Genomic DNA, 17,286 nt, shown 5'->3' with positions numbered 1-17,286 from the left:
ACTTCACTTCCTGTGCCTATCCAAGAGAAACCACCCGCTTCCTCGCACCTGTAACAGCACCTTACTTTCCGGTAGAGGTTGGCTGCACCTGCATCTCAATGCAGTTTTACTCAATTCAGCTTCTCAATGGGCCACTTTCAGGAATCGTCTAGGCATGCATAATGGCGGGGTGGGGGGGGGGGGGGGGGGTTGTTACCCATTTTAGCTCACTTTGAACAGGGTTACCATGTGACTTCACTAGGACAGTTTTGTGACAGTTCAGGCTTTTCAACTCAAATTGCAATGCATTCTGGTAGGTTTTTTCCTGTTTTTTTTTTTTTTTAAGAAGCAGGACTATGAGTTAAAAAGCCTCCACTGCCCCAGTGAACATGGTGTCCTGTGGTAGCCCTAACTGAACCGTTGCTCACTACATGTCTTTATATCCCTGATTCTATCTTCAATGTTCTGCGTAAGGTTATTCTGCTGTTGCCTCAGCTGCTGTGTTAGAGTGATACTTGCCCTAATGCATGACTGCGGCACCAATGGGATTATGCAGAGCAGACTCACAGTATGTCATATTTATAGCATCGGAAATGTGAAGTCTGTATCTCAAAAGGTGTGCAAGATATAAATCAAACTTGACCAACAAAAATCACACAATGCAGCTGTGTGTATGGAAGTGTGTGGTCTCTCTGTCAGTCATTGACAGTACGGTGTAGTTATTTCCCTTAAGAATTACTGTGCGTCATACAAGAGATTTTAAAACAGTCTTGTGAAGATTTCGATTAAGAATGTGAAAGTTTATTTTTCTGTTAACGGTGTAGTAATTGTACATTAACTTTCTCTATTCCTTAAAGTTGCAACAGACCAATTAAGACTCGAGGCATTCAACACAAATACACTTTTTATTTTCGGATGGGTTATAATCCCTGTGTAATATTTTAAAAAACGCTTTTGTGTTTTTACAAATAATAAAACTATTAAAAAAAACAAAACAAAACAAAACAAAACAAAACAAACATTCGTGATGCCTGGAATGTATTCTGTCGCTTGAGGGCTACCATACACAATAATGTCAACTGAGGACCTCTAGCGGAAGAAATCAGAACTACTGCCAATAGAAAGTAAACAGGGAAGTAACATCGAGAGCGCATAGCCGACATAGGAAATATCAACGCACCTTGTAATTGTACATGCTAGTGTTTAGCACAGTCCTCGGAGAAAGTGACGCCATATAGTTATTTATTTGACACTCTCTCTCTTATATCTATATAAGACTAGTCATGCCAGGTCCCATAGTCGTTGTAGGGATTGGAATTGCAGTTTATATTTTGGTTTATTACAATATTTTCAAAGGTCCAAAATGCAAAAGTTTTGCAACGCTGGTGGGGAAAACAGCAGTGATCACAGGTGAGAGAGAGAGAGAGGGACAGACTGATGCGTTTGCATTACTATTATCAACTTGAAATGGTTCGGAATGGATTCGCTGCAAATCGTGATGCGCTACAGTTTTCTTTTGTCTTTCTTTTTTATTCCTGAATTTCTGTTTGTTGCTTTTCAAGGTGGCAACACTGGCATTGGGAAGGCGACCGCTCTGGATCTTGCAAAGCGAGGCGCCAGAGTCATACTGGCGTGCCGCAGTAAACAGCGAGCGGAAGCGGCCGTGTTTGACATCAGAAAGGTAATCGAACAGAACGTGATAGAATAACCGGACCGCACAGTGGGACAGCCCCCTTACTGTGCCCGCATTGCTGTTACTGTAATGCAGCTTACCCTTAACGGCCTCGGTGTTCTTCAGACTCAATGCACTTTCAAATTAAAATAAAAATGAACATTTTTTTTTTTATCCTGCAAAATTGGCCCATGCATCTTGATGTATTATTATAACCAAAACACTGGTTTAGAAATGTACACTCGAATTTGACTTGAATCTGCATAACCAGATTTTCAAGCAGAACTACAGTCTCCTCCTCTCTCTGTTATTTTACCTGCCCCTAAATATCTGCAACAAATTCGTTTTACAGGAGAGCAGCAATCACCAGGTGCTGTTCATGCAGCTGGACCTGGCGAGCCTGCAGTCTGTCAGATCCTTCGCTGAAACATTCCTTCAAACGGAGCCCTGGCTGGACATTCTCATCAATAACGCAGGTGAGCTTCGAGAAGAGCTGCGTCCCTTTTCATATATCCACCTTCCTTACCTCAGAAGCAGCAGCGCTAAACCTTCCTGTTTGCAGTGATGCTGTAGAAGAGAGTGAGATAGTGCCAGGGCACTACTGCCCTGACCTCTGCTCTCTGCTCTCGCTCTTCTCCTGCAGGGGTCGGAGGGCATGGCCAGACCGCTGACGGCTTCGAGCTGCACTTCGGAGTCAATCACCTGGGTCACTTCCTGCTGACCGCTCTGCTGCTGGAGCGTCTGAAGCAGGCAGAGGCTGGCCGCGTGGTCACCGTGTCCTCGATGGCTTATCGCTACGGGAGAGTGGATTTCAGCACCCTGGGCACCCCTGTATCCCACGACTCCTCGTCCTGGGTGAAGACGCAGGGGTACTGCCACAGCAAGCTGTGCAACATCCTGTTCACCCGCGAGCTGGCTAACAAGCTGGAAGGGAGCACAGTCACCTGCTACTCTGTGCACCCAGGTGAGGGGGATCTGCAGCCAGATCTACAAGGGTTTTCATTACAGCCAAGTTTTTGTTACAATAGGACAAAACTTTTTTTTTTGTCATATAACTAATATTACATTACATTGTAACAAGACTCCCATTTCATAGCAGTCTGATCCATTGCCTATATGCTGTGGCTAATCAAGCTTGTCACAGTAAAACCTGGAATGGCTGAAACTGCTAGGCAATAGGACAAGGGGTGGCCAACGTTTGCCCATCCACACCTGGTCTTGTTCCAACCCTGTTCTAAATTGTTTAACTGAAAACCAACATGCAGACCCTGAAGTAGTTCATTATATAATTGTACCAGCTAAACCTGGAGTGGAACGACAGGCCACTTCTGCAGTAGGAGTCTTATTTCCACCCCTGCATTGTCTAATGTGTGACAGTCAAACCCCAGTCACTGAGCGACAGCAGTGCCTGTAAGCTAACCCTGTCTTTCTGTCCCCGTCCTGCAGGGTTTGTCTACACCGAGGTCTTCAGAGACATGGAGACCTGGCAGAAGCTGTTCTTCATCCCCTTCGCAAGGCTGTTCTTCCAGGGTCCAGAGGGGGGCGCTCAGACCTCCATCCACTGCGCGGTTCAGGAGGGCATCGAGGTGCTCAGCGGCCGTTACTTTGCAGACTGCAGCGTGCAGGAGGTGGGCACCCATGCCCGGGACGACGGGGTCGCCAGGAAGCTGTGGGAGGTCAGCGAGAGGCTGGCGGGACTCGTCTGAGCCGGCTGATCTGGGATTAGCGACTGGCACCACATCGAAGCTTGCTGTGAACCATCACTGTGTGGGACCTGAAGCTAAATATACCCAAGCTACTAGAAACATTTAACATGGTTGTGGTTTTAAATGGTATAGGATAACATACTGTGTATGGTTTTAGAGAGCTAACTGGTGTTGTATATTACGGAATTCAGTAAAGACAGTTAAAATACAGGTGTGTACCAAACACTGAAATGCACATTCCATACACGCTTAGGAATTCCAACACACAGGTATACAGACTACTGGGTGGAGAGCGGTGTAGTTCCATGGAAGGAACAGCAGAGGGCGCCGTTTCCTTTTGTTTTCACCTTAAAAAGAAAAGAAGCAGAGACTTCATCATTTCCTACACGTGGGTCTGTTGCAGGAAAGGGACGTGGTTATAAAGGCAGGAGGTTGGTTCAGCTATCCTTAGAATTTCAGTGCGTACTTTAATTATATATATATCTCCATCCCTCATTTAAACTGTTTGGGCAATATAATGAGGACCATATGAGGTCCAATAGCGATAGGAAGACTACTTTGTTAATAATAATATAGCGAACTAACGCTGTCATAATTATTAAATAAAACGACATAATTTAAACGTTTTGTATTCGGTGTTTTATTTTCAAAACACACACACAAACACGTTTGTAAGCGCGGTATGTTTCCTGCAGAGTATGTTGAGCAAAAATAATTGAATTGACTGCAGTTGGTAGTTTCCACTCTATGCGGACAGGACTTGACTTTATGGATAACTGCTTTCCTTTGTATTTGACAGGCGCATCAATATTTGTTCTTCAAAAGACGATTTAAACACCCCAGTCTTTCTTGCGTGCTGCGCCTCAGCAGAGTCACACAGTTTAACGCGCAATACATGTTCTTAGTTTTTAACTAAGTGGGTCAGCAGAAGATACTCCAAGATGACGAGTCTACGGCGGCTGCAGAGTGCGTTTGGTTTCAGTAGATGGTTTTGGAGGAAGCCCTCTGGTTTCACGCGTGCCGGGGGTACCAGTTTAGATAATTGCATTTCATATACACATTCCAGGAAGAGCTTTTGCACCCATGAAAATGACGATTCTAAACCCAGGACGGCTGGAATGAGAGGGGCAGACACGGCTGCTAAAAACAGGTTAGGTCCTGCCAGTGATGAAGACGACCTCAAAACGAACACGAGGGACTTCAGCTATGCTGCCAAGGCTATCAGACACCCCTCTGTGCTCGCCAAGAGCTACAGCGTGCAAAAACAACAGACTTTCATAAAGAACAAAAAGTGGTCAACGAAAATCCCAAAACCTGAACTACGGAACAGGGCCACTGTCGCCAATGAGCTGCAACGACTGAGAGACGAGGACACGCCAAGCCCCAAGCGGACGGGCTCGCCTAGCGGTATAGCTTACAGTAATATGAAAAACAAGGACTCCGAAATTGTATTTGGCGTCTCCCCTTGTTACCTCGCACTGGCCCACGGCCGGAGAGCACTCCACGGGCTGTACGTGAAAGAAAGCCGGGTCCAGCAGCGGCCGGAGGTGCGAGAGATCTATCGGCTCGCTGAGAGCCTGGGCGTGACCGTGCAGCAGGCGAGCAGACGGGCACTGGACGGGCTGTGCGGGGGTCGAGTTCATCAGGGAATGTGTTTGGAAGCGAGCCCTCTCGGATACGTGGCCGATAATGAGCGCATTGCTCAGTGCACCCCGGGACAGTCGCTGTGGCTGGTTCTGGAAGGCATCCAGGATCCCATGAACATGGGTGCGCTCCTGCGCACCGCTTATTTTCTGGGAGTGGACAGAGTTGTGGCCAGTCTTCACAACAGGTGAGTACAGTGCATTCGTGAAAGGAGTTGTTAGCAGGGATGGAAATGTAAGACTCCCATTGCGTGGCGCTTTGATCCATTCCTGGTTTTACTTCAAGTTTAATAAGACTCCTCTGAGCTTGTTGCCTATGCACTGTGTCTAATCAAGCTCGTAGTAAAACATGGAATGGGTGAAACTGCTGTGCAATAGGAATCTTATTTCCATCCCTGATTAAGACTCCCATTGCACAGCAGTCTGATCCATTCCTGGTTTTACTGTAATAAGACACACCTGGGCTTGCTGTTTATACACTAATCAAGCTTGTAGTAAAACGTGCAATGGGTGAAGCCGCTGTGCAACAGGATTCTTATTTTCCACCCCTGAGTTAGTCAAACACGTTGAGGTGTTCTACTGCACTGTGGCGAGTCATCCAGCAGGGGTCACTGGAGGGTCAGGAGTGGAATGGGATTAAAAAGCAATACACTGGGTTTGATCACTTGATCTAAATGTTGGAGGCGTGAATACAGCGAACAGCACTAACCCTGGAAATAACAAGGTTAGTGCTACTCGCAGTCTGTGAAACCAGCCCTGAAATAAGGGGGGGGGGGGGGGGGGTTTGAACAAGAGTGTCTCAAACAGTGTGTGTGTGCGTCTGTTCAGTGTGTTTTAATATTTAACAGTTAATCAGAATGCAGGTTTGATCCTATTGTAATATTTCAAAGACCACAGCATCTACAGTGGATCTATAGATATCTCCGCGAGTGCAAAAGTCTGATTTTTATGTGATCCTCGTTTTTTCTCAGCTGTCCCTTGTCTCCTGTGGTAAGCAAAGCCAGTGCTGGAGCAATGGAGGCCCTGCCAGTTTATGGCTCTGATGACCTTCCAGATTTGCTTAAGGTATCACCACCCTCGATTTTAACATGCAATAATATACATCCTGTTACATCAAGCAGGGCCTTGCTATTTCAATACACAGCAGAGCGTCTACCGTTTGCAACTCTGGTTCTGCTGGGGTAGCTTTCAGAAAGCTGTCATGTGTTGTGTGTACAGCAGGGGGCAGTGTTGCACCATCATTGCGGTCCAGTATTTTTCCTCTTTTTATTTCTCTGCAGGGTAGATGACAGCAGTGGATCTGTTCTGGATGCCCTATTTATTCTGTGTAATAAAGAATTACATGTAAAGCTTCACGTTCGTTTTCTAGACTGAGCAATAGCAGTGTGGTAATGCATAATGATAATTAACACAATACATATGGAAACAGGTTAGCAATGGTTTTTCTGCACATGGTAAATGCTATTGCAGTGTGTAACATTGTTACTTTTTTTTCTGTGTTAGACCCAGATTGCCGGTGGCTGGCAGGTGATTGGAACGGTGGGCACAGCCACGAAAGCCGTCCACGTTCCGGTCCTCCCATGCTCTGAGTTTCACTGGAGCCAGCCCACCATCCTCGCTCTCGGTAGGGTTCAAAACAGAGATGCACAAGAGGCCACTGGTTTTCATTTTTGTGTGAAGTGTTTGTGGAGAGAAATGTTTGCAATCTGCTTAAACAGGTGAAGGCCCCTTGCTTTGCTTTGCTTTGCTGTGTTCTGCGTGGGTTACTTTACCCGGGTGATTTGAAGTTTGCTGTGATCGTCAGATAACCTGGCTAATGTACAGCGGGTTGAGAGGAACAGGAAGAAGACTTTCTTCTGCTAGTCCTAGTTTTGTGAAGTCTGTGTCTGTGTGTGTGTGTGTGTGTGTGTGTGTGTGTGTGTGTGTGTTCAAACAAACAGTCCTACAACTTAACACCAATTCCAAAACCTTCCAGAGCCTTTAAACAGTGTTTGAGTTGAAAGTTCTGTGAATTGGGCCCTGCCCGAAGTCTCATGCGCAGGGTTCTGAGCGAAAGCGTTTTCATTTTTGTCTGCTCAGGAAGCGAGGGGTCTGGCCTGTCTGCGGAGGTGCTTGCTCTGTGTGGCTGTCTGCTGACCATTCCTCCCGGGGGAGAGCCCACTCTGGGGATGGACTCCTTGAACGTGTCTGTGGCTGCAGGTTTGTCTTCAGCGTTTTCATTCTCACACACGTGCAGTTATGACTGTTTCACAGACACCGATTCCAGCACTAATCCCGGACCGCCTCGTTCTATTTCAGGTGAGGAAACCCAAGAATAGAGCTAATCGGGGTCTGTGAAACCAACCACATGCAGTGATCCAAACAGATTCCTTCTGCTTTCAGGCGTAGTTGTGCTGGTGCTTCATGAAAGCCAGAGATACTGTTAGACCATTTCAATTCACTGTCATAGCTGGGGAAAGAATGTTTCACTAAAATATAAATGAATGCGATAAACAAAGCAGATGTGGACAATTTTTTTTTTTTATTCATTGATTTGATGATATCTTAATCAACTCAAATAAAATACATTTCCTCATTCTTGTTTTAATGCATGAATTTACATATCCAGAATAATGCTCCCCCCCCCGTCAACGGGTTAAAAGGCTTTGGGGGATATCTGATAAAACAATATAATAGATTTCACAATGAGTGATTAATGTGATCAGTTTGGTTCAGTGCAAAGGAAAATACATTCTTGTATCTCTGCTTATAAGATGACCTATTTCCACTGGCCCTGAGACTGGAAGTGTGTATCTCACACAGAGACACAGCAGCGGCACTGCATTCCTCAATATTGATTGCAATCCAATACACTGAATGGAACAGTGACTGGGGGAACTTTAATACCCGTGGCGTGAACTGCATACAAATAGAAACTACTGAGCGAGGCTGGAGAAGCAGAAAAACCGTGCTGTATAACACATGTGAGAAACGCTGGGACTATCCCCTGTCAATCTGCAGCAGGCTGAGGCCAGTAATCTCGCTCAACATAACAGAGCTGGAACAAATGCATGGGTTCGCTGATTGCAGCGAGCCCCAGACAGCAGGAGAGTCCCCTGACTATAGCAGAGAGTCCTGTTCTCATTGCAAATGACAAGCCACCACCCAGCCCTTTTAATAGAGACCGTGCATTTATATTGGCTCATCACTGATCCCCTACACACTTAGCGATTCTTGTGCCATGTTGCTCTGCTCCGCGCCTTCAACCTTTCCCTGGTCCTCATCCCACACTTCATAAGCAGGTAGCGGCTTATAATAATGACGTTTGGCAGCCTGCAGATCAAGCAGGGAATCGTGGCTTGTGAATGCAAACTGCAGGGCCGCCAGTCAGTGTACAGTTCTTGCTGCACCAAGGTGTGTTTGTTTTGTTTTTTTTAATAACGTAATAAACTTTCTATTGCTTTAGTCGTGAGGTTCTCTTTAACCCCTGTGATTGTTTATTTTAAGGTAAAAGCTCATTGGGTGGATATTGATGTGCAGCTGTTCTGTTGCAGTGACGTGATTATATTTGGAAGGTTCCTGACACCCTTTTAGCAACCTGAATAATTCCTCATTAAATTGTGCACTCGACACAGAACCCTAATGCTAACAGAAAAACACTCCGACCGCAATTGCAAACGTAAAGTAAAGCTGAAACACTGGGCTTCAGGTCTTCTGTCCTTTCTAGATGAGGAGTCATCGACGGTGCTGGATCCCATGCAATAAAGACATTTATAGGAAAAACATTTGTGAGTTGCCTTGTTTTAATTTACAGTTTTTAAAGAGGTTTCGCACTGGCAATACAGAAAAGGGTAAATCTGACCTTTTTTTTGTGAAAGTAAAATAAAACTCAAAAGGCTGGTTTCACAGACCCAGACTAGCACTCGTCTGTACCTAATATTATTTAGTGAGGGTAATCCTAGAAAAGTATAAAACTGGGGCAGGTGAAACCTGGACTTGCATGTACTGTGTGCCTGAATTGTTGGTTGTTTTTTTTTTTTTTTTAGGAAGAGAAAATAAAAGTGCAAATTGGTTTTGAGTGCAAATACCTTTTCTGATCTCTCCTGTGCGTGTTCTGTTTGCACAGCAGTCCCTCACACTACAGAACTCGGTGTTTGAAGGGTCTGGCTTGTACTGAGGTGCTCAGATAATAGGGCTGTTCTCCCACCACTAGTCACTGCAGCGCATGCTGGTTAGCCTTCACATTGCTTATTGATTTTTCCTCTTCTTCATCTCTTTCTCTTGTAGGTATTCTGTTGCACTCTCTTGTGTCCTGTAAGAGAATGAAACTCTGATGCCTTCCCGGTTTTGTGTTTGCTTTGGACCTGATCCCTGCGTACAGTACTTAAGCACTGGATTACTCCATCAATTAGCAGCCGGCCCGTTGAAAACCTGCATTGATTGACTATGCTAATTCGCACGGCCCTGTGTTGTGGGCGCTGTGGGGAGCAGGCTCCCTTTCCTGCAGCATGTGAAGACTGTTCAGACGGCACTGAAGCGTGGCGTGCCTTCGCCAGCGATACAAGAGCAAACCGGTTTCCAGGGAAACCACAGCATTGCCCTGGCAGGGGATGGGCCCTCAACTCAAACTGCATTTATAATATCCTTTAATAGAATTGCTTTAATCAGCCATGCGTATGAGTAATCATTTAGCCTAATGTGAAATAAAAACTTATATATATAAAAAAAAGTTCTGCTTGTTCAAATCACTTCAAATACCAGAAGGGTAACATCTAAACAGCTTTCATATTCCTGCACTGGTAATTTTTTAAAGGCCAGTGGCCTTCCTGTTTGAAATGTGGCTGCTCTGTAGAGAGGGGAGCTGAGTCACATTAGGGTCGCTGTTGTAAAGAATATCCCTCACGTTGTGCTGCTCAGGGCCTCCACTCTGTAGTGTTCAGGTAATCCACCCTAATGAGCAACAAAACACCAAGTTGAAACATAAAGAAAGCAACCCCTTTTCATCTGGAAGCTTTTCAGCCACTCTGAATATAGATGCATACGGTACCGTCACTCGCTTCAGCCACTCTGAATATAGATGCATACGGTACTGTCACTCACTTCAGTCACTCTGAATATACAGTACCGTCACTCTCTTCAGTGTATGACTGATCCCATTGCATGTACGGTTGCCGTTTAGTTCTGTTGTATGATTGGCAGGTTAAGGCGTTGGAATAAATGCAGCACCAAGCTGTGATTCTGTGCACACGATGTAAAACTCCTCTGTTTTTCTCTGCTTTTTTTTTTTCTTCTGTAGATTAAACAGTATTCCCGGGAAGTCGTTGGCTTAGGAAAGAGTGGGATGCAGCTATTTAAATGCAGTCAGTGGACTGAAACAACACAGAAGGTGTTAAAAAAAAAAAAAAAAAAAAAACAAGACCCAGCTTCTTGGCGTCTGAGCGCAGCCTGTTTTTCCGAAGTAAACCCCCCTCCAGGCAGGAGCAAGCTATCCCCCAGTCGCTCCACAGCGATAATAACATCTAGTAAATAGAATCAACCTTGGGGTCTCGTTGCTTCCACAGGTGCAATTAACATCCCGGTCTGCTAATCCGTGATTAACGATGTTTACAAACACGCTACAGCACGCTGAAATCCGCTCAGATCACTTTTCTCACCTTCATTCCTGCCGGAGAGAGGTTGCAGCACAGTTGATTTTTTTCCTCTGTTGAGGGTTCGCTGTTCTGACGTTAATTAGCAATGTTTTTGTTTTAATTACAAACAGGAGGGATGGAATAAAAAAAAGCCTGCAAACTGATTTGTTTAAGCTGTGGACCAGCTGCAGCGCTGGCAGGGTCAGTGCGAAGGGCCTCTCCTTCTGGTCAGGTTTGCGCTGAACTTGGGTGCGAGGAGGAAGCGTTGGGTAAACGTATGGGTAACTGCTGTTAGTTAAATATGACACGGAGTTTGTACAATCAGTCTCTGTCACTAATTTTACCAGCAGCGTATGGAATTAGCAGCCGCTGCCGCATGCGGGAGCTGAGCCTGTTAGGTTCACACATTTAATGTGCCGTGTGTCGGAGACCGGAAACCTGTTCTGAGGAATTGACGGGCAGTAACTCTGGCAACTAAAAGAAACGGTGAGTTTAAACCCCAGTATCAGATAGACCAGCGTCTTAAAAATACACTTTCCTCGCCACTGAACCTTTTCCTTGCATGCCAGCAATGTAGGCTTCAGAAAGGTGCATTCAGGATTGGATGTTGCTGAAGTTTGGTTTTGCCAGCGCTTCCTTGCTCAAATTTATTTAGTTTTTTTACTGTTTGCATGTTGTGCGCAGATCACCTTGTTCTAGGTGTACGATATTGTCACAAAGTACTCAAACCTGAATCCACTTTGCATGAAACACAAACAAATGACCAGCAATGGCAAAACACACCCCAGACCACAGCATTACCAGCAAGGGCAAAACACACCCCAGACCACAGCATTACCAGCAATGGCACGAGCCAGACCACAGCATTACCATCAATGGCACGAGCCAGACCACAGCATTATCAGCAATGGCAAAACACAACCCAGACCACAGCATTACCAGCAGTGGCACGGCCAAGACCACAGCATTACCAGCAATGGCAAAACACACGCCAGACCACACGCCTTGCATGAGTACATGAAAAACAAAAGAACGAGCGTAGATTCCCTTCCTGTGCTCTAGGTTACCAGAACGGATTGCAGTTAGACTGCTGGAGTAAATGTGACCTACAGCACGGGAAGAAATGCCATGACAGTAACACTTAACATATCGTGTCTTCAACAGAAAGAAACGGGCCCAGTTCAGTGAGCGTGTAACTTCTGCAAAACAGAAGATGTTTTTAAAAAACTTGGTTAAACACTCCTTTTAAACCGTGCGGTGTCAGCCCAGCTCTGAGTAGACAAAACAAAAGAGTGTCTACGTTCACTGAGCAGCGTGTGAAGCGTCTGTGCAGCTTTCAGCACGGACTGGCTCCAAGACCTTCATTATCTGCACGATAAGTGTTTCACTGCATTCAGAGCCATCTGAATAGGATTGGAAAGTCTTTACGTTTAATTTTAGCCATTTGTTATGTCCTTGAGCGACGGCTCTTGGTAAAAGCGTGTTTATTTTATTGAAGGTCACAGGTGTTTCTACTACGTGATTACAACAATTACACTAAAAATAGAGTCCCATTTTCCAAAATTCGTTTTCGAATGGCCCTCACAAAAGACCCCCGTTTACATACAAAAGAAACTCGGGGGGGCGGGGGGGTGGAAAAAGAACTGCAGAAACCATTCAGGTTACTTGGGTTAAGGAGTTTGCAGTTACAGCACAATTATCTCTGGGGGAACTGCAACATGTTGGTTAATTAAGTTTTTTTTTTTCCTTCTGGTTTCTGAATGTAGGATAGAAGATGCACAAGGCAGTTCTATTAGTATTGGGGTCAGTCGGATGTAGGTTTTCTCTAAATTGGGCACTTGAGTTGCAATCTCGCTGTGCGTATCTTGTTTTGGATGTTAGGAGTGCATTAATGCAGTACTTGCTAATCCAGAATGTTTTCTTGCTAGCAATTTAGGAGAATGTCCTCAACCATATGTGACACGGAAACTCTGGTCTGAAGTACCGTCCTCCGCTCAATTGAAACTCGGCTCTGCAGTTTCAGAATTGCCTATGTACACTAGCAGCTGTTTTATAGTTTGCGATTAATTGAAGTTGCAGATATGAACTTCCATACTGTGTAGACCAAACAACTATGAGGAGAGCCATTAAAACAATCGCATGAGTAAATTAAACTCATTCCTCCTGGGGGCAAGGGGTTTCACTCCGAGGAACTTCTTAACTCTCAAGGTGGCAGCAAAAGGCATTTCGAATGTTGCTAAAACGTGTCTTACAGGACACAATCTCGCCCCAGAAGAGACAACTGATCATGTTTCTGTTGCTAAGTCATTCGGCAGTCAATAGGATGTAGTTTTGCTCTCACTACCAGATTAGTCTCATTGCACTGCGGTATAGAAGATGCAGTTTTGCTCTCAGTACCAGACTTGTCTCATTGCAGGAGTTGTAACAGGAGTGCTTTCCCCTACCCCTCCTGTACCCCCTTACAGAGAGACACTGGAAACACACAGTCCAGAAGGAATGGGGCTCCTGCTTGTTTTGCTTGTGCTGTTGAGAGCTGCTGGAGAGGATGCGTGCCTGAGTTTAGCACACAGTAAATCAACAAGTGAAAAACAGCACATGTCACCCGGGCTCGGAGCTCTTGGAAAACAGGCAGCCGACACGGTCATCAATATTGGTCGCTGGCTATTGATCGGGTGTATTGATTGGGATGGGAGCTGAGGGGCCCGCTGACTCCCATCACAGCCATTGACAGATTTAATTGCCTATCGGGGAGCGATCATGAGAACAAACGGCTGCTGCTGATAAGCCGGGCTCAGCCTGTGTTAACTGTCTCTCAGAACAGTGCTTCGTTTGGGAATGTTTTCTGGGGCAGCGCTAGCAGGGGTTCCCTCCTAAAGATTGGGGAATTTTTAATATTAATCCATTGTCGTTGATAGGTGGAATGGTAGCCGTATCAGTCCAGAGATGATAGACAAAGAGGAGAGGTGATCCTTTTTATTGGATGGTATCATACGGGATTTGGAGGATATCTGAATAATCAATTAATCGATTGCATTTTATTTTTTTAAACTTATAAGATTCAAATCCTTAAACAACACTGCACTGTTGCTTTTAAAGGCTCTGTGACCAATGCAAAGCTTTGCTGATCTGCACAGGTGGGCATAGGAGGCTTTTGCAGATTGTTAGGTTCATCTGGGCAGACTGCTGCTATAAATGATCAAGCATGGTATTCTGTTTTACTTGTAAATGTTTGTCATATAGAATATATTCAGCCACAGTAACGCTGCAGTGCATATCCTTTGTTCGAGCCTTTGAGAGAAACGGTTTGTCCAGATAAATAAGAAAAACAATAGAAAGCTATCGCACCATATGGGGTCCGTGTGATATTGCAATAACCAGAAATGAAGAACTCTGTTCGAGACGCGAGTGGATCAGCCAGGACTAGTCTAGCTCTGCTGCAATCATTGGGAAGCTGCTGGCTTCATTCTGAGTATCTGAAGATGAGATGATGTTAGTGATATTATCTTCCAGCAGGCTTTCCAATCCATTAGGCTTCGCTGGCGGTGTCAGCCGATCAGCTACACCGATTGCATGCACTGCAGACCACAGCATGGGATGCATGTGCTAATCTGACATTGGGAAGTTACCCTCGCCCCCTCTGCTCCGTTTATAATAATTACCGCTACCATTCTTGCATTCGTAATGCGTTCTGTTTGCCAGTCTTTGGGAGTTCTCTGTCATTTCTGAATTCATTTTAGAACCAAAATGGATTATGTTGCCAGGAGCATTCATTTGATTAGATTTTTTTTTTTGCATGTTTTGCCCCAAATTGGAGTTGATTAACACTTTTATATAAACCCCTTTGTACCCAGCAGCTCCTCTGCAAATCCAGCAGCCACCCTGCCAAGGTCAAGGGTTACAGCCGGTGATTATTGTGTTCATTACACTGATATGAAAGATTACCAAGATGTAACCAGGGCGCGGTGTTAAATGTAATGTTGTAGGAAATAAGGAGTTCAGACCCAGCTTTGTATTAATTAACACTTAATGTGATTGGGGTCAAAGCCTGTCATTCAGCTTTAAATGCACTGAAAAATAACAAGACGCATCCTTTTAACAATGCGCAGAAATCGATATGCAGAAGAAACAGGACAGCATTGTACCCATTCAAACACAATACCTGGGAGAGTTTACACCAGATAAGAGTCGATTCTCAGCAGCAGCAAAGTATAGAGCTGCTCCTGCAATTCAATTAAATAACGCAGAGGAAGTCATTCTGAGTTGGCTCCATTACAAAACACTGGCTAGTGCAGGTTGCTGAGCTGGAGAAAGCGGTCCAGGTTTATGCTTGGTTCCTGATGCCCAGGTCAGGAACACGACTGGAAATCTGGACCGGAAACCAGTTTAGGGACAGTGTCTTTACTGAGCTGCGTTTCACAGTAGTAAGAGAAATGAGCGTCATCCTGAATTTATTTTTTTTGTTCTTGTTTGTGTGGCAATCCGAGCAGCTGTATCCCGTTGGTAACGTTTCTTTTTTTATTTTTACTTTTGTGATTTGTATTTGTCAAAAACTTTGATAGAAAAGGTGACTTGTTTTTTGAGCAGCTGCCATGATAGACATTTCCATTGCAGCGAGAGTGAAAGCTAGTCGGAGAAACAGGATTTGGTCAGCAAGCATGAACTGACTCCCCTGGACATCAGTCTAAGTGGATCTCTCCAAGATAAATAAATAAATACATTCATTCATTTCAATCCAAATAAATATGCGGTCGCAGCACTTTCCAGCTGGAAGGGCCCGGTGTACAATAAGTGACAGCTTCGCATGGCAGACAGCAGCCATAGCGTTGAGTTTGATTTGAAATTGTTGCCTGGGGCACTTTGTTAACTAATTACACAAAGCAGAAGCCTCCGACTCCCTCTGCCTTATGATTCTGATAAGGCTGCACACTTGTCAACAAGCGCGTATTTAATTAGTGTTGATTGTTGTTAGCATGTTCAATAATTATTAATTAGAACGGGGAGGGACCCGCGGCTTGATTGCCGTGCCCGCAGCTGTGCCGCCTTTCAGGCTTCTGCACAGACGTGGTCAGAGAGAAGGTCATCTTCAAGGTTAAAGGCCAGCTGAATGACGAGAGTTACAGGGTTAGCTGCGGTGTCGTGAGGACTGTACTGCAATTGCTCTGCTATTTCAAATAAATAAATGAATAACAATGTAAAAGCCCCTGCGCTGTTTTCTGCACGTCTCGGGTAATGATCGTGACGTTGGATGAGAATGAATTCAGCCCTGGGAAATGCCTTGTGGTGTTTCTTTGGCACTCTGCATTGTGTATCCCCGGAGCTGCACAGCCTTGGTACAAGTCAGCTGTCTCCCTCATCGTGGTGCATGCAGGCAGTAACACACACAGGGTGTGGAGCAATCAACCGCCTCAGCTGCAATGTGGCTTTCCTATCGGTGTTTTCAATTGTAAAGATATGAATAATGAACTATGAAAAAGCTCAAGGTGAGATGAGGCTGATTACATCATACCCATGTGACTCTTCAGCAGCCAATCCCTGCGCTCTGTCTATCCAAGCCGCTGTACAGAATAAACCCTTCAAATGTTGTTTCATATTTTCCACTGTGTAATTATGTATTTATTTATTTATTTATTTTTTCCAAGCTGTTGGTATTGCATATTTATACAAATCTATTTTTGCTAATGCTTTTTAAATATTAATAAAAGCTCTTCCTTGCTCCTATTGTGTAGCCTAAGACAGTTTCAATTTACACACTTAAAAAATAAAATAATAATTTAATGAGACCCCCTAGGCACGTGTATATATTGCATGTATATTAATATTATGCATGTTACGTGTGTAGTACTTGACCACATACTTAGGGGTTCTGCATCCACACATTTGTAGCCAGCACTATCACTTGTTTAATAGGATCCCTACAACTAAAGAAACCCATGAGGCCATCCTGTCTGTGTTAACTGGATTCAGTAATGATGCGTGTGCCGTCCTAGACTCTGAATCCACAATCCTCAAGTTACAGTGGAATATTCCGCAGATATGAAACCAGGGCTCCCAGAGAGCTCTGTTTAAAGCAAAGACTTTGAACTCTTCAAGAAACTGGTTTGTTGGCAACGGCTCCTCCCGCGACGTTTAATTTTTTTTTTATTTGATGCTTTCTTGGTTTGCGCAGTGTGTTCCCATTTCATTGAATTGGATTTCATTGGATTGTTTTAAAGGTATGCCTGAACGTGGTCATGCATCCCTCCCCCTTGCATTCTCTTCTAGGACCAGCGCATTGTTTTATTTTTATAGGGCTGCATTGTTAGTGGGAGAGGAAGCTCGTCGGGTTCTGCTCACTGATATAGAAATGAAATAACTTGTATGCATTAAAACAGATGGATCTTTCTCCTGTGAAGAGCCTCCAATTACTGTTCTGCATCTCCACCAAGGACTGAGTGCAGGCTGTACAGTGTAAGACACGGGGTTATTAAGTGCATTTTAAATGGACTGCGCCTCATAAGACAAGCCTGACTAGTCAAAATAGCCTATCAAAAGAAATGATTAAATACAAATAATGATCATTTTACCTGCAATTTATTTTTTTCTAATGTTCTACAATGTTTTTTTTTTGTTCCCCTACAGATTATTTATTTGTGTATGTCTGGTTGTTTTTCGGCTAATAAATACTTGTCCTGCTTCAA

At 44.5% G+C, this 17,286-nt stretch overlaps 2 protein-coding genes across 4 annotated transcripts; both read left to right on the top strand.

Moving 5' to 3' along the window:
• Positions 1-1,081: 1,081 nt before the first annotated feature.
• On the top strand, positions 1,082-4,612 carry LOC117964288 (dehydrogenase/reductase SDR family member 13-like). The gene is made up of 5 exons (XM_034907488.2): positions 1,082-1,389; positions 1,542-1,660; positions 2,004-2,127; positions 2,295-2,615; positions 3,098-4,612. Exons 1-5 carry the CDS (start codon positions 1,263-1,265, stop codon positions 3,355-3,357), a joined length of 951 nt encoding a protein of 316 aa, XP_034763379.2. The 5' UTR covers positions 1,082-1,262; the 3' UTR covers positions 3,358-4,612.
• On the top strand, positions 4,299-9,708 carry LOC117964289 (rRNA methyltransferase 1, mitochondrial-like). 3 transcript variants are annotated; one of them, XM_058998198.1, is made up of 6 exons: positions 4,299-5,188; positions 5,972-6,065; positions 6,504-6,624; positions 7,080-7,199; positions 8,707-8,767; positions 9,267-9,708. In XM_058998198.1, exons 1-5 carry the CDS (start codon positions 4,299-4,301, stop codon positions 8,742-8,744), a joined length of 1,263 nt encoding a protein of 420 aa, XP_058854181.1. In that variant the 3' UTR covers positions 8,745-8,767; positions 9,267-9,708. The 3 variants fall into 3 exon arrangements, with proteins under 3 accessions (XP_058854181.1, XP_034763380.2, XP_034763381.2); XM_034907489.2 differs by lacking the exon at positions 8,707-8,767; XM_034907490.2 differs by lacking the exons at positions 8,707-8,767; positions 9,267-9,708 and adding an exon at positions 7,299-7,604.
• Positions 9,709-17,286: the final 7,578 nt, after the last annotated feature.

The sequence above is a fragment of the Acipenser ruthenus genome, chromosome 24 (genome assembly GCF_902713425.1).
Source record: "Acipenser ruthenus chromosome 24, fAciRut3.2 maternal haplotype, whole genome shotgun sequence".
NCBI lineage: Eukaryota > Metazoa > Chordata > Actinopteri > Acipenseriformes > Acipenseridae > Acipenser > Acipenser ruthenus.
Note: the sequence above shows the minus strand (reverse complement) of the source record. Positions and strands in the feature narration are given on the sequence as shown.

What these genes read in the sequence shown, in the direction of transcription:
- LOC117964288 (XM_034907488.2), top strand. Translation starts at nt 1,263, where the DNA reads ATGCCAGGTCCCATAGTCGTTGTAGGGATTGGAATTGCAGTTTATATT. An exon ending in GAAAACAGCAGTGATCACAG is followed by an intron (nt 1,390 to 1,541) that starts GTGAGAGAGAGA and finishes TTGCTTTTCAAG; the next exon opens with GTGGCAACACTGGCATTGGG. An exon ending in CTGCTACTCTGTGCACCCAG is followed by an intron (nt 2,616 to 3,097) that starts GTGAGGGGGATC and finishes CCCGTCCTGCAG; the next exon opens with GGTTTGTCTACACCGAGGTC.
- LOC117964289 (XM_034907489.2), top strand. Translation starts at nt 4,299, where the DNA reads ATGACGAGTCTACGGCGGCTGCAGAGTGCGTTTGGTTTCAGTAGATGG. An exon ending in GTGGCCAGTCTTCACAACAG is followed by an intron (nt 5,189 to 5,971) that starts GTGAGTACAGTG and finishes GTTTTTTCTCAG; the next exon opens with CTGTCCCTTGTCTCCTGTGG. An exon ending in ACCTTCCAGATTTGCTTAAG is followed by an intron (nt 6,066 to 6,503) that starts GTATCACCACCC and finishes TTTCTGTGTTAG; the next exon opens with ACCCAGATTGCCGGTGGCTG.